This window comes from Ictalurus punctatus, chromosome 23, assembly GCF_001660625.3.
Source record: "Ictalurus punctatus breed USDA103 chromosome 23, Coco_2.0, whole genome shotgun sequence".
NCBI lineage: Eukaryota > Metazoa > Chordata > Actinopteri > Siluriformes > Ictaluridae > Ictalurus > Ictalurus punctatus.
Genome location: NC_030438.2, coordinates 6,162,162 through 6,188,350, shown reverse-complemented (window position 1 = coordinate 6,188,350; position 26,189 = coordinate 6,162,162). Strand labels below are relative to the sequence as shown.

The window sequence follows — 26,189 nt, the reverse complement described above, 5'->3', positions numbered from 1 at the left end:
TGCTTGAATGGAGGCAGCGTGATTTATTTATTTATTTACTTATGTCTTCATGTGGAACTAGTTTTCGCCGCCGCCCCCCCCTCCCAAATTAGAAACAGAAATACCAAACCCTACGTTGGAAATGTATAACATGCTTACGTTTTTTGTTTTTTTCTTCCACAGGGCCTTTTACCTGGACAAATCCAACTTGAACCCAACCTTGGCTCCGAAGGCTGCCTTCATAGACAAGGTCTGTACTAATTTTCAGTGTATCACGTGACCCAAATAGACTCGATTATTGGGCGTGTCCATTACATATGATGAGAAGTGTGTGTGTGTATGAGTGTATGTGATGTAGAGAAAGTAGAACCTCACGGTCATACTAGCGGGTACCTTTTACTTTTGTTTCTTGTGGCTGTGTAGCGACTGATGTTGTTGTCACATGTGTGTTCAGTGCTTATTTTCAAAACATATAGCGGAGAGCCCATTAATAGATTTATACACATCACTTCCTGTTTTGACATATACAACAGGAAGTTGTGGTTAAATTTCCTAAAAATCCAAATAATACCCAAAGAATCAACTGAAAGTACTATACTGTATAGATAGTGACTACATTTACACGGACAGCAGTATCCTAATTATTGACCTTACTCTGATTAAGATAATAATGTGATTAAGGTGTTTACATGAGTCGCTTTTAGAATACTCCTGTCATGTTCCCGTTTTACATGTTATACAACATAATTAGATTAACAGCCCGCGTCATTACGTCACCGCGCCACGCCGTCCGACTCCCTCCAGAATTTCACGTATCAACATACAGTTGGTCTTCGTTATGGTACCGTATACAGTTTTGGGTGTTTTTATTTAATTTTTTACGAACGCTTTAAGTGCAGTTAATTATTTGTCATGCTGTACGTGCTAATAGACAACTGCTTGAAACCGTGTGTGTGTCCCAAATCGCGTAGTTACCGTCTATATAGTAGCCGAGATACGTGTATTTTTCCCCACTACAGGCCTGTAGTAGGAAAGTATGCGATTTGGGACACAGCCGAACGCTCTTGTTCGCCGTAAAACGTAAAACTGCCGTGTGTGATCGTGTCCTGTCGCAAAATGCAGTGAAAACTCTCACACGACGTTCATAATGTGATTAAGGTGTTTACATGTCACTACTACACGTCCATAATGCGACTAAAACAGGAGTACTCCACCTGTCTTAATCAGATTATTGCTTAATTCGATTATGACCTTAATTAGATTAAGGTCAGTAAAAATTGCTGTTTACATGCTAGTTTCTTAATTAGAGTACGGTCTTAATCGGATTAAGAGTGGATTATTGTTGTCCATGTAAACGCAGCTAGTGTTATGAGAGATGGGGTTAACGCGTTTGTTCTTAGATTAAACTTTTGAAAATTTTTCAACTTTCTGGAAACACCGTTTCAAAGTATTTTTGACACAATACTTTGTTTTACTTAAGTTTTCGTTTCTCGTTGCAGTTATTTGCATAAGAGTTAATAAATGAATCCTGACAGGCTTAAGTATGATTCGTGAAGGAATATGAATGGAATCTTGACTGTTCTCACCGTGTCTCTCTGCAGCTCATGCGTCCCTTGAATGCTCTGGATGAGCTCTACAGACTGATGGAGAGCTTCATCTCGTGCAGACGCACTGCTGCGTGTCAGTTCACGGCGTGCGGGGCGTCTGGAGTCGGGCTGCTCACGGTGGCGTCTGAGTTGTGCGGCCGGCTCGGAGCTTGTCACATCGTCCTGTGTAACAGCGGAGTCCACCGGTCAGTTATACACACACACATACACACACACACACACACATTCTGTCTTCCTTTACCTCTGTGTATAGCTGATAGATAAGACGATACAATACTGAAGTCACAATATATTAAATATAGGTATCATGAGATGTCAGTACTTTTAGTAAACTGTTATTCACTGTAAATACCCAATGATTAGATGTTCAAATAAATTAGTTCCCTAAATGTTTTATTTTTTAAGTGATTTCTCAGCAAAACCCTTCCGAAGTACTATTCTAATACATTTTGTTAAAAGAAAACGTAAACTCTTGAGATTGTCTTTTTTTTTTTTTGCCTTATACCCCAACGCTGTTCAATCCTTAAATCTGATTGGTCAGAGGATGGTAATTCATTTTCTATAAAAGTATGGATCATTTACTCTAAGGCACTCATTCTGCTTCCACGCAAACGTAAACGTCACATAAACTTATTTAAAAAGACCTCTGCGATCGTTGATATGGTGAAGGTTTCTGAGATTTTGGTTGGATTTTATGGAAGGAGTCTCCAGTTTTAAAGGCTGGTGAGGGAACGGTTGTTTCTAGCTGCTGTAACACGAGGGCTCATTTGTTTTTCGGGCATTCTACAACATTACGGTAAATGTAACTTTAACCGGATAAAAAGTATGCCATTTTATTCTTTAATAAGTAAAAAAATTTGAACCTTTTGGCAAAAGTGCTGCGATATAAGAGGAATAAAACACTTCGGGACACGCTGTTACGGGAAAATAATCACACCACCCTGGCATTGATTCTTTTCCTGTTACAGCATGGCCTGGAGGGTTTTAAGTTCTAAACAATTGTTCCCTCGATCACCAGTCTTTCTTTTCTCTCTCTCTCTCTCTCTCTTAATGATATGGGAAAACTGCAAAGCTCTCCGTTCTGAAGATTTTCCTATGTTGGGAAGCTAGAGCTTTTACGAAGTATTGCCACTGGAGACTCCTTCCATAAACACTATATAAAGCTCTCCTCTCAGAAATCTTCACCATAACAACTTTAATATCTCTGTTTTTGTGCCGCGTATCTTCTTCACGTCTTCACTTTTTAAAAAAAAAATATCTACAAACCTGTCTGTAAATTTTGCCCCTCTTTTCTTCCGTAACAGCGTCCTCCTGTCCTCATTACTATTTCACATCTACCGTATATTGTGCCCATTTCCTTCCAACATTTTTTCTCCACATTAATATTGAATCTCCGTCTCGTTAATATGAACATTAATCTCCTTGACTTATTCATGTGGCAGGCTATAAATACATTTTTCTAATTACCGATAATAGAATCATATTCATATGCGGAGGTACTGGTGGTTGTGTGAGCTTCTCGGCGAGTCGGCCATTTTGCAGCTGGTTCGAGACAGTTCTATTTCTCACCGGGCCGTTTCGGGAGACACAGTTGACGGGACATATATCACTCGAGCCCAGAGCACCATTTCTCAGACAACAAGAAATGAAATAGCTCACGACATGATTCATGTAATTCATTACACGTATTGCGTCTTCCGTTCTTTCTTGGGTTTCTTTCTAAAATGCTCACACACTTACAATATGAACAAGTCCTTTTAAGGAGCTTTTATTTAAAGCAGAGTGTGATTGGGGTAATAATAATTCTATTGAATTGTTTTTATTTATGTAGCGCTTGAATTTAAATTTTTAAAAAATGTTGGGTTTTTTCAGAATAGTTTTGACTTCAGTAATGTACATAGATATGAATACACGGTCATTAATGAATTGTACATAATTATATTAAAATGACTAGAGGTCTAACTAAAAGAGGCCAAAACACACATCGCTCCCAATGTGTTGTTTATTAATAATAATAATAATAAAAAAAATGAATCATTTGCAAATTGCTGTGGTATAAGAAGAATAAAACACTACATTGGAAAGCAATACACCTCAATAAACAGTGAAAGTATGTGTCTATATATATATATATATATATATATATATGTATGTATGTATGTATATATATATTTATTTCTCTTCCTGTCTGCCGTCCTTATAATTTTTTCCAATCCCGCACTTCCAGAGAATTATGCCGTGCATTGTGTAAATCAGTTTGTTCAGTATGTTCAGACAGAATCAGCCCAGTATACATAAATCACTATGCTGCTCTCGTCACCAAGACCATTACACACACATGTACGCACACACACTTTCCTCAGGCATCATGTCTCAGCTCGGCTCAACCCATACATTATCGCTAATTGCATCCAAATAACCGGTGCCCCTGGCGTCCTGGCTCGTTATTAATTCAGCTTTAATTATTTGCAGCAGATATGAGCTCATGCTCGTGTAAAAACAGGAACCAGCCGAGTGATATCCGTAAGCTAGGTGTATCAGTAATGTGTAAAGATATACTATGCTACTCCCTGTGTCAGGAAGATAAGGCACATTTCATTCAGATAGAAATGGTCCAGTGATTGATTTCACAGAGACGCTTGGTAGGTGCTATGTGCTCGTCTTTGCTGTAGCAGTTCACGTTTTTCAACTCTTATTACACATGGTGCAGGAAGGGGTTAGGAGGATAAATATGACCAAACGTGATATGTCTAGGGTTCCAGACATGAGTTTCGTTGTACATATGAATAATATTTTTTACTTTAAAATTCTGGGATATTACCTACATACTTGGCATCTGTCAGAGTTTCCCCTGTTTGGTGGTTGTTCCTATGGCAACAAATGCCCCGTGCTCGTGTTTTGGTTTCTTTTTTTTCTCTCTCTCTTCTTTTTTATAAAGCGCTTTTAACAATGAACATTGTCCCAAAGCAGCTTTACAGAAATATATAAAGGAGGTGAAAGGAGATTTCTGTTTGCTCTCCCTTTCCTGTCATTTTCCTCAGTTTGTTACCTGATTGTGTTCACCTGTTTTGTGTTAATCTTTGATTTTGTTTCTGTGCGCTGTCTTTGTTTAGTTAAGTTCAAACATATTTTTATTTAACTTTATTTATTTATTTATTTTACAGTAAACGACTCTTGCCTGTGTTTTGATGTTGTTTATGGAGTATCCTTGTTTGGCCTGGGTTTTGACCCTTGCTGTGGACTTCGATTATAATTTTGTCAGATTCCCCTCAATACTCCTCAAACGAATTTACACGCATTTACATCCTGCCTCTTACGACACATTACAAAATCATTCAAACGTTTAACCTTCAAAGAGTATAAATTTGCCAGGAAAGTCCCGGTACAGATTACCCAGAATTACCTTGGAATTTTACATTTCAAACGCTTGAGGTTAGCACATAGGTATCTCCATTTAAGAACCTTAATGAATCACTGTACCAACCAAGAGTTCTTTAACGTCTCTTTAAACTTTTCCTCTTGTTGTTACTTCAGTGCTGATTTACCCTACTGCAAAGTTGCGCATATGATGAGAAAGGGATTATGGGTAAGCGTAGCTCATCGAGGATCTCAAAGGTGTCAAGGTGCAAAATTCCAAAATATCAACAACACATCTTACTAATCTGTTTAATTAGCACATGTGGATTATTTCCCTGATTATTATCCTGTAGTGCTGCATCTGGGACCAGAACTGTGTACTGTACTTTTTTGGGGGGTTTAGAATTAGAAAAGTGAATAGTGTGCAGGAAAACGCCCAGCCAAAACACACCAACCAAGTTTAGCGCTATTGAGCTAACAAGCTGACGAGCTACAATTGTAGAGAAAGATCCACCTCCGGAGGCGGGACTTATGGGTTCTAGAGAGCATTTAATTGGAGGTGTGAATAGTTATGAATAATCATAATATGTCTGATCATTTTTTGCACATGTGTCATGGTCGCTTAGAGGTTAGCACGATCGCTTCGCGTTTTCAGAGTTAGGAATTCGATCCCCACGTCCTTCCTGTGTGCACAGAGTTTGCCTGTTCTCCTCGTGCTTCGGGGGTTTTCCATGGGTACTCTGGGTTCCTCCTCCAGTCCAAAGACATACGTTGTAGGCATACTGGCATCTCTAAATTGCCCGTATTGTGTGAATGGGTGTGTGAGAGAATATGTGTGCCCTGCAATGGGTTGGCTCGTCGTCCAGGGTGTCCCCTGCCTTGTGCCCCGAGTCCCCTGGGATAGACTCCAGGCTCCCTGTGCAGGAAAAGCGGTTCAGAAAATGGATGGATGGATGGATGGATGGATATAGTATAGTATTTGTGTCTTTAACACTACCATAACACTACTCGGGGCGGCTGTGGCTCAGGTGGTAGACTACTAATCGTAGGGTTGGCGGTTCGATTCCCGGCCCACGTGACTCCACATACCGAAGTGTCCTTGGGCAAGACATTGAACCCCGAGTTGCTCCCGATGGCAAGGTAGCGCCTTGCATGGCAGCTCTGCTTCCATTGGTGTGTGTGCATGAGTGAATGAGACACAGTGTAAAGCGCTTTGTAGAACCGCTACGGTTAAAAAAGCGCTATATAAGTGCAGAGCATTTACCAGACAAGGACAAAAAGCTCTGAACTGGCTATTTTGATCCTAGCAGCACCTGATTTTTGTGAATTTTGTGAGCAGAGCCTTAAATCGCATGGATGGACATACAGAACAAGCCACTTTCACCCCATGTTAAAGTACTGTGAATGCATGGTAACCTTTCTGCTCTGTGTGTGTGTGTTTGTGTAGCTGTACTCTGAGCGTTACTCTGGAGCAGGCCATCGTTCTGGCGCGCAGTCACGGCCTGCCACCGCGCTGTATCATGCAGGCCACAGACGTCATGAGGAAACAGGTATGTATCTCTGAACTGTAACTGAATAAAACATTCACCCTCCTCCTCCAGCTTGTGTGACTGCAGTGCAGGAAAGCGTGAGCCTGTAAGCAATCGATCCGCTAGACAAAGGCGTGTGCTGCTATTTTTAATTTGCTGACCCAATTAGTTTGGTGCGCGTTGCCTTTGTGAAAATGAAACTGGCTCTTGTTTGTGTAATTGGGGATTTTCGTTATCAAAGCCTAATCGTTACGGCGGGAACAGGCTTAGTTCTGGGATTGAATTCCCAGTGTCTGTCTCTCTCTCTCTCTTTCTCTCTCTCTCTCTCTCTTCCTCTGTTTTTTTTTGTCATCTCCTGTACGTTTTATGTTATATCTCTGGTTCTAGGCTGTGACGGAGATGAAAAAACTTTCAGAGTAGACTAGGGATTTTATTAAACAGCAGAAACACAGAGCCGGTGTGTTTTTCTGTGCATCATTACATACGCACACGTGTTTACGTAAAGAGTGTGACGAGAGCTGAGGCCAAGCGGCGAGGTCAGACAGACGACACAGCGGCGCGGAGCCAAGACGGGAAGGACGCGGTGAGACGTCTGTCCTTCAGGCGCGGCGTCGTGTTCAAATAGAGGACTCTAGGTGTGCTGCATTTAGACGGAGAAAAACAGCAGACAGACAGAAAGCGAGACAGGTGCTTTAAATGATTCTTAGGGTACAGACAGACACAAAAGAAAGGATAGAAAGGATACACGTGCTGGACGGACCCGTAGACTGATGGATTTGGGAAATGGACAGATACACCTTCAGAGAGATGCATAGACAGATAGGTAATGAGGCAGACAGACAGACAGTTGTGTGGGCAGGTGGACAGACAAACAAAATGGATAGACAGTCAGAAAAACCGACGGACGGGCAGACAGACAGACAAACAGAAGGATGGGTGAGCAGACAGACAGATAGAGCATGCAGGCAGGTAGATGGATGGGCAAGTGGACAGACAGACAGAAGGATGGGAAGGCAGATAGGTGAGCAGACAAACACAAACCCCGGGTTGATGAGCAGACAGACAGAAAGCTGGCCCAAAAGACGGGCAGACAGATGGACTGGCCAATGGACTGACCAACAGGCAGACAGACAAACAGAAGGAATGGCGAGCAGACAGAAAGATGGACGGACATGCAAATGGGCAGACACACTAACAGAAAGATAAATGGACATTTAGGACGTCTAAAGCGACACTCGTACAGACAAACAGATGCATATGAGAATAAGAATACGAGTAGGCGTGTCCAAAGCTTTGATTGACAGCACCTAACTGGCTTGTTTCGGATCTGTGTTACGTTTTGCTAGTTTATGAATGCGAGATCTGGAAACAGCAGACTCGTGAAGGTGTCTGTAGGTGGATATGTAATAAAGTATTCAGTGGACTAGGCAGCCCTGGGGGACAAGGCCGTGCTCCAGTTTCCTCCTCAGACTTTAATTAAGATATTAATATAAATATAAAGGACTGTCAGTACACCGCCCATACTGGGTTGTTTATTAGTTTCGTTGCTCGCACTCGGGTTACGAGAGAGGTCCATCTAGTACTTCTCCAAAGCACCTTATAGAAATACATTCCTTCATTCATCTTAATACACACACATTAAAACCCGTGGCGACGGCCATGCAAGGTGAAGGGGTTTGAAGCAGTTTTTCCTTTCCATTCTCTCCATAAAATAATGTGGGGAAGTGTATTCTTCATTTATTCAGAACAATGGCTGGTTCACGTTGGTTCGGGTTTTTTAAACTGCTCTACCGAACAGCTAATACCTCACATGTTCTGTACTGTGTGTAGCTTTGGATCCGAGTCCCAAATGCGATTATGCCTACGGTGGTATTTCTACTCTGACTTTGCTGCCGAGTCTTCACCTGCGATCCTTCCCCTCTCCCACTCCTAACCATCTTACTACACACAAACTATTTATAGAAACTGCTAACGTCTGTAAAATGCCCAAGATTTATGTTTTCGTTCCGTCTGCGTCAGATCGCAGGTGGCCCGCTCGCCTTATCTGACATGATGGAGCTGCACCTGCAGTGAAAATGATACCTATTCAAACACCACAGAGTGATTCATTTAGCCATGAGCACGGTGTGGGCTATAATTTACAGCTATAAGTAAGTCCAAGGAACAAATCTGACGAGGTCGGGGGCTTGTGATAAATGTGACTCGTAAGTCATGGGTTCAGGTGCTCAGCATCACCCGGTCCATCGTCATCATCTTCCTTTTTCGGATGATTTACGTGAAACGATACACTGCACTGTCGCTTTGAGCATAAGAAAGAAAATGATACGAACATAATTATTGCTATTTACATTAGAAGTAATGGTAATATGGTTATATAACCCAGAGTTGTTAAGCCACCTCCGACTGGGTTAGTCACATTTAATGAAAACACAATCCTCAGTTTAATCGAATCTAATTGAAAGCTAATGATCCAGGATTAGTGCTGTGTTGACTCTCCTCTCCTTCCATGTAGAAGCTGTGGTTCTCGTGTAAGTGGGGGAATTTGTAAGCTAAATGTTGAGAGTTTAAGACTTAATCCAGCCAGAGAGCCAACGCCAAATGTCTTCTAGCACATCCATGATAGGAAGAGATAGTCGATGAGTCAGGAAGTGTTTGCTTTTTGCACTGAAGCTAGACTAATCTAATCTAATCAACTTGTACATGTTTACAGCTACCAGAATGAACCACTATGGCATGTGCCGTTGTAGGAAATCTATCGATGGTGTGATGGTGTGAAAGTCGATGAAGAGTTACAGTTAGTACGCCACCGTACAGATAGCTTCTCCGTATAAACGATAATATGTTATTCTTTCTGAACAACGCTTTTTAAAATCCGTTTGTTATTAGTTTATGATTATGTGGGGCATCTGCTGTACAAGCCCCTGTGTCAGTTATTATTACTATAGAAATGATCATTAAAGAAAATTACTTATACAAAATTAATCATTAATCTTCAGACCAATTCTATATATATATATATATATATATCCATCCATCCAGCCATCCTCTAAACCGCTTATCCTCTTCAGGGTCACGGGGAAACCTGGAGCCTGTCCCATGGAGCATCAGGCACAAGGCGGGGTACACCCTGGACAGGGTGCCAATCCATTGCAGGGCACTCTATATACATATATTATATTATATTATAGTGTACTGTATATTCTTATATATTATATAGGTCTGACATGCGTATTGATTTATACATTTATACCAGGGGCTATAAGCTTCCGTTATTTGTTAGCTACATTAGCATTGTAGCTCTGGTACAATGCCCTGTTTAGGTGGATTGAATGATTTTTAAAGTAAGAGAGGGAATAAATGTGTGGAAATGTGTACTGAAATGTGGGTGTAATTCCTAATCATGGCTTTCTGTGTTTCAGGGGGCCAGAGTGCAGAACTCAGCCAAGAACCTCGGTGTGAGAGACCGCACCCCATCTTTAGTGCCAAGGTAACCAGAACCAGCTTGCTTTTTTCGCACACACACACACACACACACACACACACACACACACACACACACACACACACACACACACATATTCGACTCCAGATTGTGGTTTTCTCCTCAGACCTCTGAGAAATACAGGATGAATTAGCTGTAATGGAGACTCCACTGTACTTTACTTTTTAAAACAGAACAGGTTTTTGGATTTATGCTTCTTTCTACATGCTGTATATCATGTTCACATGAGCTCCATATGTCAGTAATTTGCTTTATTATTGATGAATGAGCAGCTGGAAGCTGTTGCTATAATTAATGGCTTCACTTATACATGGCCAGACAGCGTGTGTGTTTGGCAGCGTGGTGGAATCAAAAAGTATCCTGTAGAATAAACTATTTATTAGGGCTGCGACTGAAGACGATTTTGATCATCGATTAATCTGTCGATTATTTCTTCGATTGACCGATTTTTACTTTCTGTATTTTTCGAAAAGGAAAAGGAAAAAAGCGTTATTTCACATTCTGCCCGGTGTTGTCCTTCAAATACTGTGCAAACTGAAGGCTATGATAAAGCTATTAAATGTATATGGTCTATGCTGTACATTGTTCAAAGGATTCAAAGGATTTAAAAAAATATTAACATTGTATTTTGAAAACAAAAAAAAACAAAAGCAGTATAAAAGAAAACAAAAGCAGAAACTAAGTGTTAAGTGGTAAGAGGTTGAATGTTCTGCAGTAACATACACATCCGCTCATTTGAACACAGTGACATGTTCCTTTATTCTGTAAATGTACGACACTTCTTATATGTTTATATACAATGACCTGTTATAACCCCATTACAGTTACTGCTCTCATAAAAACACAGTTACTTTTGTTTCTATATATAGCATCAAACAACATATTTGATGAAAATGAATATTTTAGTCAGAGTTATTGTGCTTCCTTTCTATCGCGTGCTGTTCGATTGACGCGTGGACTCGCGCTCGTTCAGTGAAGTTTAACGGAGACTCGCTCGCTGTCAGGACGAGTCTTTATGTCAAATGGGAATACTGGTGTGAATTTCTAACATTTACAGATAAGGATGTAAACATAAAAATATCATTTCTGCACTGAAGAAAACGCGTCTGGATCACAGTAAAAATCACACGCATCTGTCGGAGGATCCGACACGACAGGCCACATTCATACGCTTACGAGTTTGTTTGAAGCGCTTAATATAAAACGTTCTCATGTTATGGACGATCTGGATCGTGCACTTTTCCCGCAGCAGCTCGCTCTGTGACCTCCGCTGTTTTCCAGATGTGTTTTATTCATAGAAATGCGTTCTATGCACTAGTTTTGTGTTTCATCTATTTTTCACTAATAAGCTGTAATCTATCTTCTTCTGTATTTCTTTTAGACTGTATAAGTTGTGCCAGCCTCCACCCCCTGACGGTGACCCCTGACTTCTGAACCTACTCAGCCATGTTGGATCTCGAGCAGCCGTAGTCCAGACTCTCCCACAAACACACACACACATACACTCATCCTGAGGGTTGCGTCTGGAAGTCCACCCACTCTCCTCTCCAAGGGATTCATTGTATTCGTGCCTTCTCTTCACCGCATCGTGGTTTCAGAGCTTTTTAAAACCCACATGTTTTGTGGTTACAGGCTCTAATCTTATTCCAGACAGGAGATCAAAACACGTGGGATGTTTTTGTCTCCAGGCTGCTGTCTGAATCAGTGACATGTCAATCAAACCAGACACCTCATTCCATTTGTTATAGAAGTGATATCTGAAATGAGACAAAGTCTCTGCAGCACTCACAGAAAGCTTCGACTTTCGGCGTCTTATCGCTTTGAAACGAACTCAAGGAAGACGGATAAAGAAGTGGCTGAAAGCCTTTATAGTCTGTACTGATGTGTTATTCTCTGTTAGACGTGTGCACATTCTCAAGTTTAACTGTCGGAAGAATGGCGATTAACTAGATGTGTTAAGCTGAAAAATCCAGACTCGGGTCATTTAAAATACGACGTTATCGGTGTTACTATTATGTAGTGTATACAAATCCTCAACTATTTTGTACTCAGGAGTAATTCTATATGTTATAAATGTCTCAGTGCTGGTTAGTATAATGCAGGAAAAGGAAATGTTTTTGTACTATGCAAATGAACGACTGAGAAAATTCCACCAGCTGTCTTTGTGCCTGCAAAATCTTTTGTGGTAAATAAAAACAAGATGAATAGTCAAGATGTTTAATTACTGCGAGTTGTGTGTCCGTGTGGTTTCATATCAGTACTGTAGAGAAATATTAAAAGAAGCTTTGTCTTTGTGTTTTTTTTTAAACAGAACTGGTGTAAGATATACAGTAACCATGTTTAATCTGCATGTCGCACTATGTTGAACTTCACACTAAATAGGCAAACCATTTTTTTAAAAATACAAAAACCTACCTTCTAGTGAATTAACAGAGATGAGAGCGTAACCTTACTTTGAAATGAAGTGACTTGAGAGAGAGGTGCCCGCATCTTTCCCCTTCAGGAGATTCACTGAAGGGGAAAGGATGTGGCACATGAATGACATGCATTTCCTTTTGTTATTGTAGCAGACGTTGTAGGAAACTGTAGGAACAAATCGCCACATTATTTGTGGACATGTTTTCCATCCCAATGTTATGTAAGTAACAAATAGCACAGGAGATTATTAGCATTATTAGCTAGCTGTTTACCTCAGAAAGACCAGATTTCATTTCCAGGTCAGAAAAATGTAATGAAAATGCTGAAATGAAGATATTTGCTAGATCTTATTTGCCAGTCTGTACAGGATGCAGTTATTTTGTGATTGTTGCGGCCAAAAATGCTTGATTTTGCAGCTGCTCCAACTAGTCCTGCTCCGGCTAGTCCCGAGACTACTAAAGCTAACCGCAAAGCTAATGAAATTCAGTGAAGTTGTTTCAGCAACCTTCGAAGACAAAGTGTGCATTTCAGCAAACTTTCTAGCACATGCCCAAAGCTAACAATTTTGGTTAATTTGCTATAAAACGTGTAGCAGCCTAAAACAATTAGCTAATATTAAAGGCTAGCAAGTTGCTATATAAACATGTTTCAGGGTTGGTTGATTTGACAAATGAGGAAAATGCTCAAACAGATTTATATACGGATATATACTATATATACGGAGATGCTCAATGTGCTAAATGTGTTTTAAAAGTATGTAAATTAAAAGTATTCATTCTGATTAGCAACAATGCCTCAGTAAACAGGTGGTTTGTAAACAGGTTTTCAGGGCCGCCGGACAAACGGGCGAGCTGGCATCAAACTACTGGGGCAGTGACCCAGCACTTCAGGTAATATCAGACAGGTCTGACTCGGTTTAAAAACCAATCAGATCAATTGCGGGGGGGTAGCAGCCTATCGCGGAACATTAACATGTCTTCGACTTTGCCTGAGGAGTAAAATGCAAAATTATGTGAGGTTGAAACAAAGTACGCTGACATTCATTAAAAGGTGTTGTGCCCTGTAATTGTATTATAATCAAACCCTGGCTCCATAGCTATATATATATATATATATATATATATATATATATATATATATATATATATATATATATATATATATATATATATATGAGGAACAGTTTGAATGTTCTTCAAAGGGACCTTGAGCCACGCTGAGTAGGTACTACTAAGCATTGGTCATTGATTGATCGCAGATTGCGTGAGGGAACATAAGCCTTCAGGAGAGAGTTGAGGTAGGAGGGACATATATATATATATATGTATATATATATATATATATATGTGTGTGTGTGTGTGTGTGTGTATATATAGCTGTATATAACTGTTGTGTAGGGCCCCGAACCATCAGCAGGCCCTCTTGATCTCGTATATGATCTCTATTTAGTGTCGTATGACTCCTGTCCTAAAGTTTGCATATTTAGAGAATTATTGAGGTATTTTCGTATGTTTACTTATGCTTTCTTGAGTAATCTATATTTATCCCGCTTTTGTTTTGCTAATGAATTACGCATTGGAAAATAATTTCAGCTGTTATAGCCTAGTTTTTCTGACTGCTAGACTTTACCAGAGCATTTCTTTCAGAAAACATTTATTTAGCCGTCAACCAAAATGTGGAATGAATTGTTTTTACTGCCAGTTGAATGTTTTGTCTTTCAGTCTTCATTCACGTAGACGTGTTAATTGAATCGTTATATTTCATTTGTTACAGTTTATAGGTATGTTTATATATTTCTTGTGTAAATTTTACTTGTATCTTTTCTGACAGGGGCCGGCTGATAAAGTTTTGGGCACTGATAATTAGCCATTACGTGTATAAATGTCAACAATGTGTATAATGGTAGTTTAAATACAAATTAGTGATATGGGATATCGATGTTATCGTCATATTACAGTTAAATGAGTCCGTGAATGTAAAAAAAACAAAAAACAAAAAAAAAACCCAATACAAATTCGACCATCTCTGACTATTTTACCTCAAGACGCGATAAGCCCCGCCTCCTTTCGATTTTTATTGGCTGTCGCGCTTCACCAATCAGGATCGCTGTAGCCCTGAGGAGCGTTTCGGTAGGGAAAAGTCGCGCGCGCTGCGTCTCCTCGGGCTGTACAGAGGAAAGAAGCGGTGACCACGTGGGGGACGGGGGGGGTGGGGGGAGGGGGGGTATTTGGGGAGGAGGTCCTGTCCGATCTCATCCAAACCCAGTGATCACACTTTACTCTGTGTTTCTGCACAAATACAGGACCTGCAGCTTCAGCACAAATTCTTTGCCGCAGCCTTTATTTATTTATTTATTTGTTTGTTTGTTTATTTATTTATTTATTTTTGAACCCGAAAGCACATTTCATTTCTGTGCTGAGGATGCGCGCGCGCGGGTCCGGCAGCACACCTCCTCCTCCTCCTCCTCTTTCTCCTCCTCGCCTTGTGGTTAATGTAGTGTAAATGTGGTGTGATGTAAGGAGTGTTCTCCATGGCGTCTCAGCAACAGTCCCGGATCCAGTCTTACCTGGAGAGGAATAAAATCGGACCCCTGTTTGAGGTGAGCACCTTTATTTACAAATCACATGATGACTTAAAGAACTGAACATTTCATACAGTCTCAAGCTGGATAGGCATGTGCAGGCTGCTTCTTAAAAAGTGAGCAGGCTAAATATTCATAATTTAAAATAGATTAAAAAACTCAAACAAGGGACAGAAAGTCCTGTAACTGAGCTCTACACCAGATCAGATCAAATGGTCATAATGTGATCCCTTACAGATCCCATGTCACATGTGATCTTAATCCCCCCCCCCATGTGATTATGTGAATAATATGGGATCACATGTGGAATATGGATTTGAAGGTGGATTAACTGCACGTGAATACAAGCTGAAACATAAATTGTTTTTAAAAAAAAACAAACAAATACGTGATCTTGTAATAAGATCGCACATGAAAAAATAAAATCTCACATCCTGCATGTGGAAAAAATGAACATTTGAAAATAAGCGAATCATGTGGAGAAAGAACTCACAGGTTAAAAAAAAAAAAAAAAGTTGAAAATAAAAGAATTATGCGTTTAAAAAAATGCATGGGACAAATAAAAAAAAAAAAGAATGTCGTCGGGGGGAAAAAATTGCGTTTTTAAAAATAAATCGTAAGAACGTAACTTGCGGAAAGAAACCGAACGTGTAATCGAATCGCACGTGGAAAATAAAATCGCACGCCCTATACGTGGAATAATTATTATATATAATGTGAAAATCATTTAATTAAGTGGGGGGAGGTGGGAGGGGGAATGAGAAAAAAAAATAAGCATGAAAGTAATGTAAATAAAACAACAAAATGTAGCATGATGTAAGTAGGATATGAAAAATATACAAATGAATATATAATATATATATATGAAAAATAAAAACACACGCACTACCTCCGCGTGTGAAAAATGTTTGAAATGTCACATTTAAAGTGACTAAAAAAACATAGTGTGACTATGAAGTGTTAAGATGTCCTCTTCAGCAGCTCTGCTGGATCGTATAACACGATTTGGAGTATTATTGTCATTCAGTTATTGTAATCTTCTATAAAAAAAAACAAACGTATGGCTGTTTGGAGATAAGTGGAGATCATTGCAGATAATAAGGAATAACTGGGTTTGGACAGAAGGTAACGAGTCAGTATACATGCTTTAAAGGTGAAGACGTTAAAGAGATTCGTTTCTGTGTGTCATTTATGTTATCACCGCGTACAAGACGACGCTTGGGGTGAAACCTAATGATAACTCCAGACCGTTGTAAGTATCCTCAGTAGAATTTACTTTCTCACTTAACCATGCTGCTCTGGCACTACTTTAGCCTGCTCTGCACATCTGGCACAGTCCCAGAGGTGTCCACGTGAGACAAAGTGCTGATGTATCAGCTCTGCCAGAGCAGAGATTCAATGCACATGGATGGAATATGAAAGAGCAGTGAGGCTGAAAGCAGAGCGATGGTCTTGGTGGTGGTGATGATGTAGCACCATGGACAGCGCCAAAGACTGTTTAAAGGAACAGTCCAGTGGTTTTCAGTTGGATGCGTCCTTCTAACGGCAACATCTGTATCTTATGTATTACTAGCAGTTATGACAGACATTGAAAAAAAACAACAACAACCTGTTCTGGAAACGTACCCATAAAGGGAGTCTTACCAAAACGAATGCAGAGAATGTAAAATATGTAAGAAACAAAACAAAATGGCGTCTTGTGATGAAGCAGAGTTACTGTCACCACCCAAAGGGATTGTTTTCCCATTACAACATGTCACCAAGTGGATCATTCCATTTACACCACAGCAATTCACCACCACTATCATTAAAAAAAAACTTATTTAAAAAAGTATGACACTATACTTTTTTTTGTACATTTTATAGTTATATTTCATGTTGTGGAAGGTCTCTGAAGCAAGTTCGTTCCTGTTATCGCTTCCTTTCATTAATTGACAAGAAAAACTTGTCATGCTACCAAGAAACCTGTTACAAAGCGCTGACACTGGAGACTCCTTCCTTTTGCAAATGTCTGTGTGGGTTTCCCTCTGGGTTCTCCAGTTTCCTCCCACTGTACTAAAACATGCCCGAAGATGGATTAGCTATGCTGAATTGTAGTGTGAATGTGTGTGTATGGTGCCCAGCAATGGACTGGTGAACTCTCCTTCCGAAGTGTTCCCGGGGACAGGCTAAAGGATAAAGCATTTACTGAAGATGAATAAATGAATGCATGAATTAGCTTCAATCCTGAACATTTACTCTTTCCCCATTTGGACCATTCATCTTGCATAACATAATTGAATGAAAACTTATTGAATTGTTTCATACACAGACCAAATTGAGGCTTATTAATCTGAAAGTAATATTTTTATCAAGTACACATCACTGGGAAATGGAGTCCTAAAAAATTGCTGTGTCATTAACCAGTAGAAACTTCCAGATGCGGTGCTATATCCATTCAGGTATAACCTGTGGACAGTACTATAATGCCAGTGGTACTGATAAAAAAGCGGTATATTATAAACCTGCAAAAGTCTAATAAAAACACATTATCTCATACAGTATGTGTTTAAATACTGGTGCAGTGGTGGATTTATTTCACCAGCTGAGTGGGAAAAAACGCCAGAGAAAAAGACGCAGAATCGGGCACTTTAGCCGACTTTGGAGCTCTATGTCAGGTTAAAATGATGCCTTGGGTGCTGCTACAGAGTTCATTGTTTCAACCGATCATTTCCCCTGGGTCAGAGACTTTGTTACACCCCGATAACTACTTTTACTACGCATGTTCTCATTTCTACAGGAACTTGTCTGGTGGATGCTGCATTAAAAAGGTACAGATGTAAAGTGTTAATAAAAATGTAATAAAAATTTTTGATCTGGGTTTTCTGTTAGGAGACGTCTATTTAGCATCTTCGGAAGGAGTCTCCAGTGTCAGTGCTTTGTAACACCCAGGATGTTCCACTACAAACATACTACATACTACTTCGAGGAAAAGTATGTATTGCTGGTGCAGTAAACTGTACGGGGAAAAAGCGTGCCATTTAGAACATTTAGTCCTGTTGAGACAGGTTTGTAATAAGTAATTGATTTTGCGCTACAATCAGTGCAATCTCTGCCCGATGTGGAGCATTTTCTCTGCGATTACATCAGATTCACCAAAGCCTACCGACGTCTGCTCCGTGAGAAGGATGCCGAGGACTTGGGAATAATCTATTGTGAATGTAAATGTTAGGCAGATAGACTGATATCATTCAGTGACCGTGGCACTGTGTGAAATATGAAGAAATGCTAGAGAGAGACAGAACATTTTTCTTTTTGATTACAGCACTGTGTCTGCCCTGTGCAGCTTGGATATTGTGGATATAAGTTATTGCACCCTCGTCATGGAATATCGCCGTGTCCATTTCTGTGGCCATTGATATTTTTGATACAGTGTGAAGAGGGAGAACCATATAAATCCTGTGTGTATTAAGGTTTTAAGTCGAGTGCTTATATAAAAAAAAAAGCATTTAACGCTGCCAGTCAAAAGTTTTTGCACACACTGAGTTTTGTTTCTTCTTTAATTCCAGCCATATTATGAGTCCAGTTAAGCATGTAGTGAGGAATTAATACCAAAATTGTACAGATTGTGCATTCCAGACTTTGGGACTGTCTTGCCCGGAGTCTGCCGAGGCATGTCTCGCATGATTCTGCCTGAATTTCTTGGGCGATATCAGCTAGACTAAGGAACAGTATTAAGTCTAGCTCCACTGTCTGTTTTACTGTATGTAACCACAATATGTCATGTTGAAACATATGTTTTAGGCTATAAATACACACAGAAAAATAATATGTGCTGGAACAAGTGGTTTTTTTATACCCTGCTGAATAATGAAGGAGGAATCCATATTGTCACACAAAAACAAATTTGATTATGTAGCAATGTACTATCTATTTGCAATATGCTATAGTGGAGTAGATGCTTATTTTATCTGCTCATATCATCGAATCGATAATAATCGATGAGGAAAATCGTTGTCAACGAATCTCGTTATCGATTAGTCGGTCTGTGAGCGGCACGGGGCGCGTTTACTTATTACGTTACTTCTGTTCTGAAAACACGCTTCGTATAGTAAATACTAAAGTTCTGTCTGAAATGAAGTACTATACACTTACACTATGCACTGTGTACTCTACAGTCTAGTGTGTGAATTTTAGAAAGGTAATATCGTCTCAAATTGAACACGAGCGGTTTTATTACTACCCGGAAGTAAAAGCCGCTTCCTAGTCGACGGCGCATGACGTCCTACGCACGTAATGTGACGCCGCTAGCTTTAGCAGATACCCAGAGTCAACGACAGTGACTTTCTATAGTTTACTGTTTATATCAACGTTATCTTTTATACAAAGTAATGCATAAATACTATTATATAATATAAACTTATATATTAGTTTATATTATATATAAGTATTAATGCATTATTCTTTATGGATGCCCAAAAAGCACTGAATTAAACTACAGACCTAAATGAATAATAAATAATCTGGTGTGTGTGTGTGTGTGTGTGTGTGTGTGTACTGGGTTCTTTTCAGTCGTATATAATTGAATAAACAATTGTGTAAAGTTTTAGTCTGAAGTTTATGTTTGTAACACTCAGTTTGTGGATTTTATTTTAAATAAACAAAAATGGTACTGAAAGTTTGCCCCGCCCCCTCACAATCCGATTAACCGATTAATCAAATGAATAAATGAATAAATAAATAAATAAATAAATAAATAACCGTGAACTAATCGATTATGAAAATAATCGTTAGTTGCAGCCCTAAAATGATGTATTAGTTGTATTCGTTAAAAAACATCAGCTGTACATTACACTCAGGCTCAGTGGCTGTAACAACAGAAATAAATAAATAAAATGGTGCACTGAGCTAATAGCGTGAGTTTGAGATTGAATTGAAAGTGTTTTTCCACCATTAGCCGTTAGCTGGCGTACTTCAGACAGTTGGAGTGTAGGATATGCGGAAAAAATATTGAGAGCACCAGAAGGACAGATATGATCTGTTTGTTCTTGTTATCAGTTGCTGTAAAACATGAAGGCTGATATGTGTGCATGTTAGTGCCGTTAGTAACTCTCTTTCTCTCTCTCTCTCTCTCTCTCTCTCTCTCTCTCTATATATATATATATATATATATATATATATAGGGAAATGTCTCTTTTTCAGGAGACTGTATTTTAAAGATAATTTTGTAAAATCCAAATAAGCTTTTTTACAGATCTTTATTGGAAAAGGTTTAAACGATGTTTTTCATGCTTAAACCATAAACAATTACTGCACATGCACCTGTGGAACAGTCCTTAAGACACGGACAGTTTACAGGCGCTAGGCGATTACGTTCACAGTTACAATAACTTAGGACACTAAAGAGACCTTTCTAGTGACTCTGAAAAACACCAGAAGAAAGATGTCGAGGGTTCCTGCTCACCTGCGTGAACATGCCATAGGCCTGCTGCAGGAGGCATGAGGACTGCAGATGTGTCCAGAGCAATAAACTGCAATGTCTGTAATGTAAGACGTCCAAGACAGTACTACAGGGAGACGGGAAGGACAGCCGATTTTCCTTGCAGTGTAAAATTACATGTAACCGTGTGTCCCTCCAGACATGATGGAGAACTTGTAAATGCCTTGGTGGAAGAGTGGAGGAACATCTCACAGCAAGAACTGACCAATCTGGTGCAGTCATGAGGATGAGATGCACTGTAGTACTTAAAGCAGCTGGAGAACACACCAGATACTGACTGTTACTTTTAATATTGACCCCCCCTTTGTTCAGGGACTCGTTACTCCATATCCGTTCGTCAAATATCTGTGAAACTTGTTCAGCTTATGTCTCAGTTGTTGAATGTTTTTATGTTAAGAAATTTGCTGGAAATAAAAGCCGTTGAACGTGAGAGGACTGGATTTTTGATTTCCGTGAGCTGTAAGCCGTAATCATCAAGATTAAAACAAACAAAAAAAAAAGGCTTGAAATATTTCACTTCACGTGTAATGAATCTAGAATTTTAAAAAGTTCCACTTTTTGAATTAAATTACGGGAAAAAAATGCACTTTTCCACGATATTTAAATTTTCTGAGATGCACCTGTATATACAGTATATAGTCATAATGGGCTTGCTTGCTACCTAGGCAACTAGGTAAGCATCCTTTGGGAACGGAAGCTTTACGTAGTCTTCAGCTGTGTCCTCCTTATAATGTCTCTGGTGATAAAGCGTCGTGTTTGTGCTCTCGACAAAGAGGCAGAAATTCTTTGGCTTAACATTTTAGCTAGGAGATGTTTCCGAGTTACAACTTTTGCGCTGCACTGTTTGATATTTTGCACAGTTTTGACACTCTATCCTGAAATGTTATCTAGCATCCGTCCAAGCTCATTACAACACCTAATAAAGATCCTACCCGAAGTGCTTCCTAGTAATCGCCAGATCGCTTCCTCGCTTTATGTGCGTAGAGGGATTTGTAAAAGAGTTCCACGTGCCGAACAATTCACACGTTAGGATTTTGAACCATTAAGGAATACATGAACCAATTGCATGTTGTGATTAAACCGACATATTGTTTGACGGGGAAACAAACAGGTAGTGATGTTTTTCTTTCTCGGCTTGTTGGACAAGTGACAAAAACAATTCTGGTGAACCTGCCTGTCCAATAAGCGCCAGTGTGCAAAAACATAATTTAAAAAAAAGATACCGTATATTATGTTATCTGAGCTTTTAATCTTGTCCTGGATACCCGGTCTAGTGATTAGTCCACCCCTATGGTTAAGGACCATAAACTATCATGCTAAAAGCATCACAAAAGCAAAGTTGGAAGCACACAATTGGATAGAATGGCTTTGTATGCTGTAGCATTACAATTTCAATTCATTGGAACTAAGATTCCCCAAACTTGTTTCAGCTTGACAATGCCCCTGTGCACAAATCGAACTCGACATGGTTTGCTAAGGTTGGACTGGAAGCGAATGTAGTACCTTGAAAAACGATTTCAGCTGGACCTTAAGGAACACCGAGGATACATTTACATTGTTTCTACCTTGCAGAACGTTTTCTTTCTGAGACGAGGCCATGCATTTAAAGCTTCATGCTTGATAACGGTTCCTTTGGTAGTTCCTTTCCTTTGATGCACGGGCTAGAAACAGGTTGACAGAATAGGGAGTTAATTAGCAGCAGTAATTGAGCACCTATACGGTGGTGACAATTCAGTATTCATCCAACCATCCATACTGTCACATTTACTGAGCTATTTTTATTTATTTAAAAAAAAAAAAAAAACGTACATTACGAAACTTTTGAAATTCTAGTTCATTGGACAGAACATGATTCGTACTAATTATTTCAGAACCTATAATTAAGCCGTATTGTAATTCCGACCTCGATTGACGAGTAGATGCGATTATCTCAAAGCCTGTTATTTTCTCCATGAAAGGTCAATACAGAGAAAACGAGTTCGGAACAGGGCTCACAGAATTCACACACGCTCGTGGAAAGGCGTTAAGCATCGTTCAGCGTCATGTTTCTAGCTTACAAAGAGAAAGGGTTGATTGAATTCAGGAATCTTTAGTGGCCATTGGATATTCGTAATACGATAAAATCTAAATTATAAAATAAAGAAAAAAACTTTAATTGAATTTGAAAGAAAATCAGTTTACATATTCAAACCATATCTAGTGTAATTATGCTCTACTGTTACAGCCCTCATCTTGAAGGAAATATCTGCAGAACCTGTAATTTTTTTTCAATACAGGTGAGGTTAGCACGTTCGCCTCACCTCCAGGGTCGGAGGTTCGATTCCCACCGTGGCACTCTGTGTGTGTGGAGTTTGCATGTGCTCCCTGTGCTGCAGGGGTTTCCTCCGGGTACTCCGGTTTCCTCCCCCAGTCCAAAGACATGCATGGTAGGCTGATTGGCGCGTCCAAAGTGTCCATAGAGTATGAATGGGTGTGTGATTGGCACCCTGTCCAGGGTGTACCCCGGCTTGTGCCCGATGCTCCCTGGGATATGCTCCAGGTTCCCCGTGACCCTGAAAAGGATAAGCAATATAGAAGATGGATGGATGGAAGAAAAAAAAAAGCTAAAGTGGTGCACGACTGGTGTTACCTGTGTTCAGGTTCACTCAGCCTGCTAGTAATTTACAGTTCATCATGGATGGCATTTTCACTTTACTGAGTCGTATAACACCTGGGCTGGGATTTTACAGCTTTGTAGCGCTATTTTTAGCCGAATCCTTTCCCCCACACACAGCTGTGAGATGTGTGTGATCTATTGCATCGTTAACGTATTGTTGATGTTTATAGAAATTGATCATAGCACTGATACATAGTGCTGGATGGAAAATGGTAGTTCATTACCATTGTTCACGATAATATACTACAGTGTGTATATTATACCGGGTAGTGGTGGTTTGGTGGTTAAGGCTCTGGGTTACTGATGGGAAGGTTGGGGGTTCAAGCCCCAGCACTGCCAAGCTGCCACTCAAGGGCCCTTGAACAAGGCCCTTAACCCTCTCTGCTCCAGGGGGCGCTGTATCATGGCTGACCCTGCACTCTGACCCCAACTTCCTGACATGCTGGGGTATGTGAAGAAAAGAATATCACTCTCCATATGTATATGTGACCCATAAAGACTCATTATCATTGTATAATGTAAAATTGTGAGGCAAATGTATACACAATTCATATTATATACAGTACACAAGTGTTAGTTCCTGTTATCAATTGTAATAGCAGAGGTAAACAGTTGTTCCCTCACTAGCATCTCCTTCTCTCTCTCTCTCTCTTTCTCTATCTCTCTCACAAAATACAGCTTTTCATAAACTCCTCTGTCCTGAAGCTTTTCGTGTGCAAAGCACTGACACTGGAGACTCAATTCAATTCATGTAATTAACAATTACATAGTTTTCTCAATAAAGTGGTAGCTTTCTTTAATTTATTTATTATTAGTTTTAGATTATGTCAAGTCCCTGTGTATAGTATGAGCTCGTACTGTAGAAACAATAACAGCAGCTCTGGCAGTAGTTCCGGCTGTATGTCAAATCACAGCTTTATATTAAAGTGCACCTATTATAGTTTTTCAAATATTACCCTTCATGTAGTGTGTTATATATGTAGCTGTTTGTGAATGTAAAAAGTCTGCAAAGTTTAAAAAATCAAAGAGCACAACAAACAGAGTTATCGACTCCCAAATGAAGGAACCGATTCTGAACAGCCGAATCGAGTCGTTAGTGATTCCAGACTTTACTTCCTGTACTAACCTGCGTAGGTTTGTAACAAAAAACCCGCCTCTGATCTTCATCGGCTGCTCGCTGACCGTGGTAAACCAACCACAACAGACTGGAACATCTGACCAATCAGAGCAGATTATGCTCTCTGAAAGGAGGAGTTCATTGGATCATTTAACGAGTCGTTTGTGACACTGGGGGGACAAAAAGGTAATGCTGCAGTTTAAATGATGAGCACGTTAAAATGTTTTTTGACTTTGTATGAGACCTTTAAAACAAAATGTTTAAAACCACGTTTCAAAACCATAATAGGTGCGCTTTAATGTGCTGGTTCTAGTATATTAACTTGCTCAGCTAGTTCACATAGTAAATAAACAGATTTAAAAACCTGCATAAATGGTGATATGGTGACATTTTCTGTGAGGAGATGATTATTTATTTTATTTATGGATTCATAGTGTCAGCACTTAATTCATTAGTTCCTGTTATCTGTTATTCACCACATCACCTTGTCATTGATTATGTCCTATGACAGCCGACTCTGTCGTGTTTAATTCCTTACATGTAGCATTTCAGTATATAAATGGAATTTTGCAACAATGGATAACCTACAGTCAATGAAAAGGCCAAAAAAAAGAGAAGGAATTATTGGGAAATGGTTCTTCACAAAAGCCTGAAGAGTTCTCCCAGAGGGGCAAACCAAGCAAGCATTTATAGTGCTAGCTTGAACTTTCTTTCCCACCAGTGTATATATGGCAATACCATGCTGGGTGGCTGACTGGGATTATAAGATGGTCAACGGTCTATTGTACAAGATGCAGTTTTGTTCTAGCAGGCGTTTCTACTAAATCAGAAAGAAATAATTGATCTGCCTTTTTTTTGGCCCTTTGTTCTACATGTAGCTCTGATGTGACTAGAACAATTACATCTACAGAAGAATGCAATCTACAGAAGCATCCAAACCTTGAAGTAGGAGTGATTTTATTCACTTTCATCCTCAGTGCTGTATTGTATTCATCTATGAATACAGAATGAGAGATAAGTAAAGAGCTGTATTATATACACTGTACAGCTAAACATTTATGCACCCTACCCCTGACCATCACATTGATATGCGCTTGATGAACATCACATTACAGAGCTGTTCCCCTGTTTGCTGCTATACAGCCTTCTGGGAAGGCTTTGAACTAGAATTTGGAGCGTGGCTGTGGGGATTTGTGTTCATTCAAACACAAGAGCATTAGTGAGTTGAGCACCGATCTCGGACGAGGAGGTCTGGTGCGTTCCAAAACATCCCGAAGATGTTCAGTGGGGTTGAGTTTGAGTCAGGTCTGTGTGCAGGCCACTCGAGTTCTTGGTAAACGATGTCTTCATGGAGCTTTGCTTTTGTGCACAGGGACATTGTCATGCTGGAACAGGATTGAAGCCCTTTAGTTCCAGCATCCAAAGACATTCTAGACAATTCTGTGCTTTCCAACGGTTTGCGGAAGGCCTAGATATGTGCGTGCCATGGTCAGGTATCTACAGTAGTGTACATTCATCATGAGGTTGATCCATTGTATACACAACACGAGCACAATACATTCATCAACTCAGTATCGCTGTGATATTCGGATTCTTTACTTTGGCCTTGAACTTTGGCCTGAGAGCACTTCAGCCAGAGTGTATTGTACCAGATGAGTAAAATGTAAAAAAAAAAAAAAAAAACACAAGAAAGAAAAGAATAGATCAGAGCTAATGGTAAATCCATTGATTGGTCGCTTGCAGAATAATTTATACGAGTCAACGAGACACTGTTCTGGGTAAGTGGCTGCAAGCCAACTACTTCCTCAGAAGACATGTATGGTGATTAATGATTGCATATGTGTGTGTGTGTGTGTTTGTGGTGTGTGAAAGAGCGAGATAGAGCTGCAGTAAGCGAATTGTTATGAGATTGGGGGTATCCACAGAATGGAATTAGGTACGAATGTGGGGAAAAACATGGGTAA

At 39.7% G+C, this 26,189-nt stretch overlaps 2 protein-coding genes across 5 annotated transcripts in view; both read left to right on the top strand.

The window, feature by feature from the left end:
* prex2 (phosphatidylinositol-3,4,5-trisphosphate-dependent Rac exchange factor 2) overlaps positions 1-12,204 on the top strand; it is a 122,215-nt gene extending 110,011 nt beyond the window's left edge. For both annotated transcript variants that reach the window (XM_053674859.1, XM_053674858.1), the window contains 5 exons: positions 163-229; positions 1,581-1,771; positions 6,391-6,493; positions 9,892-9,959; positions 11,356-12,204. In XM_053674859.1, the coding sequence (XP_053530834.1) occupies positions 163-229; positions 1,581-1,771; positions 6,391-6,493; positions 9,892-9,959; positions 11,356-11,401 (475 nt within the window). In that variant the 3' untranslated portion in view covers positions 11,402-12,204. The remainder of the gene's footprint in view (positions 1-162; positions 230-1,580; positions 1,772-6,390; positions 6,494-9,891; positions 9,960-11,355) is intronic.
* Positions 12,205-14,648: 2,444 nt separating this feature from the next.
* The window catches only part of c23h8orf34 (chromosome 23 C8orf34 homolog), an 85,978-nt gene continuing 74,437 nt past the window's right edge, over positions 14,649-26,189 (top strand). For all 3 annotated transcript variants that reach the window (XM_053674970.1, XM_017452684.3, XM_017452685.3), the window contains exon 1: positions 14,649-14,991. In XM_053674970.1, coding sequence (XP_053530945.1) covers positions 14,923-14,991 — 69 coding nt within the window. In that variant the 5' untranslated portion in view covers positions 14,649-14,922. The remainder of the gene's footprint in view (positions 14,992-26,189) is intronic.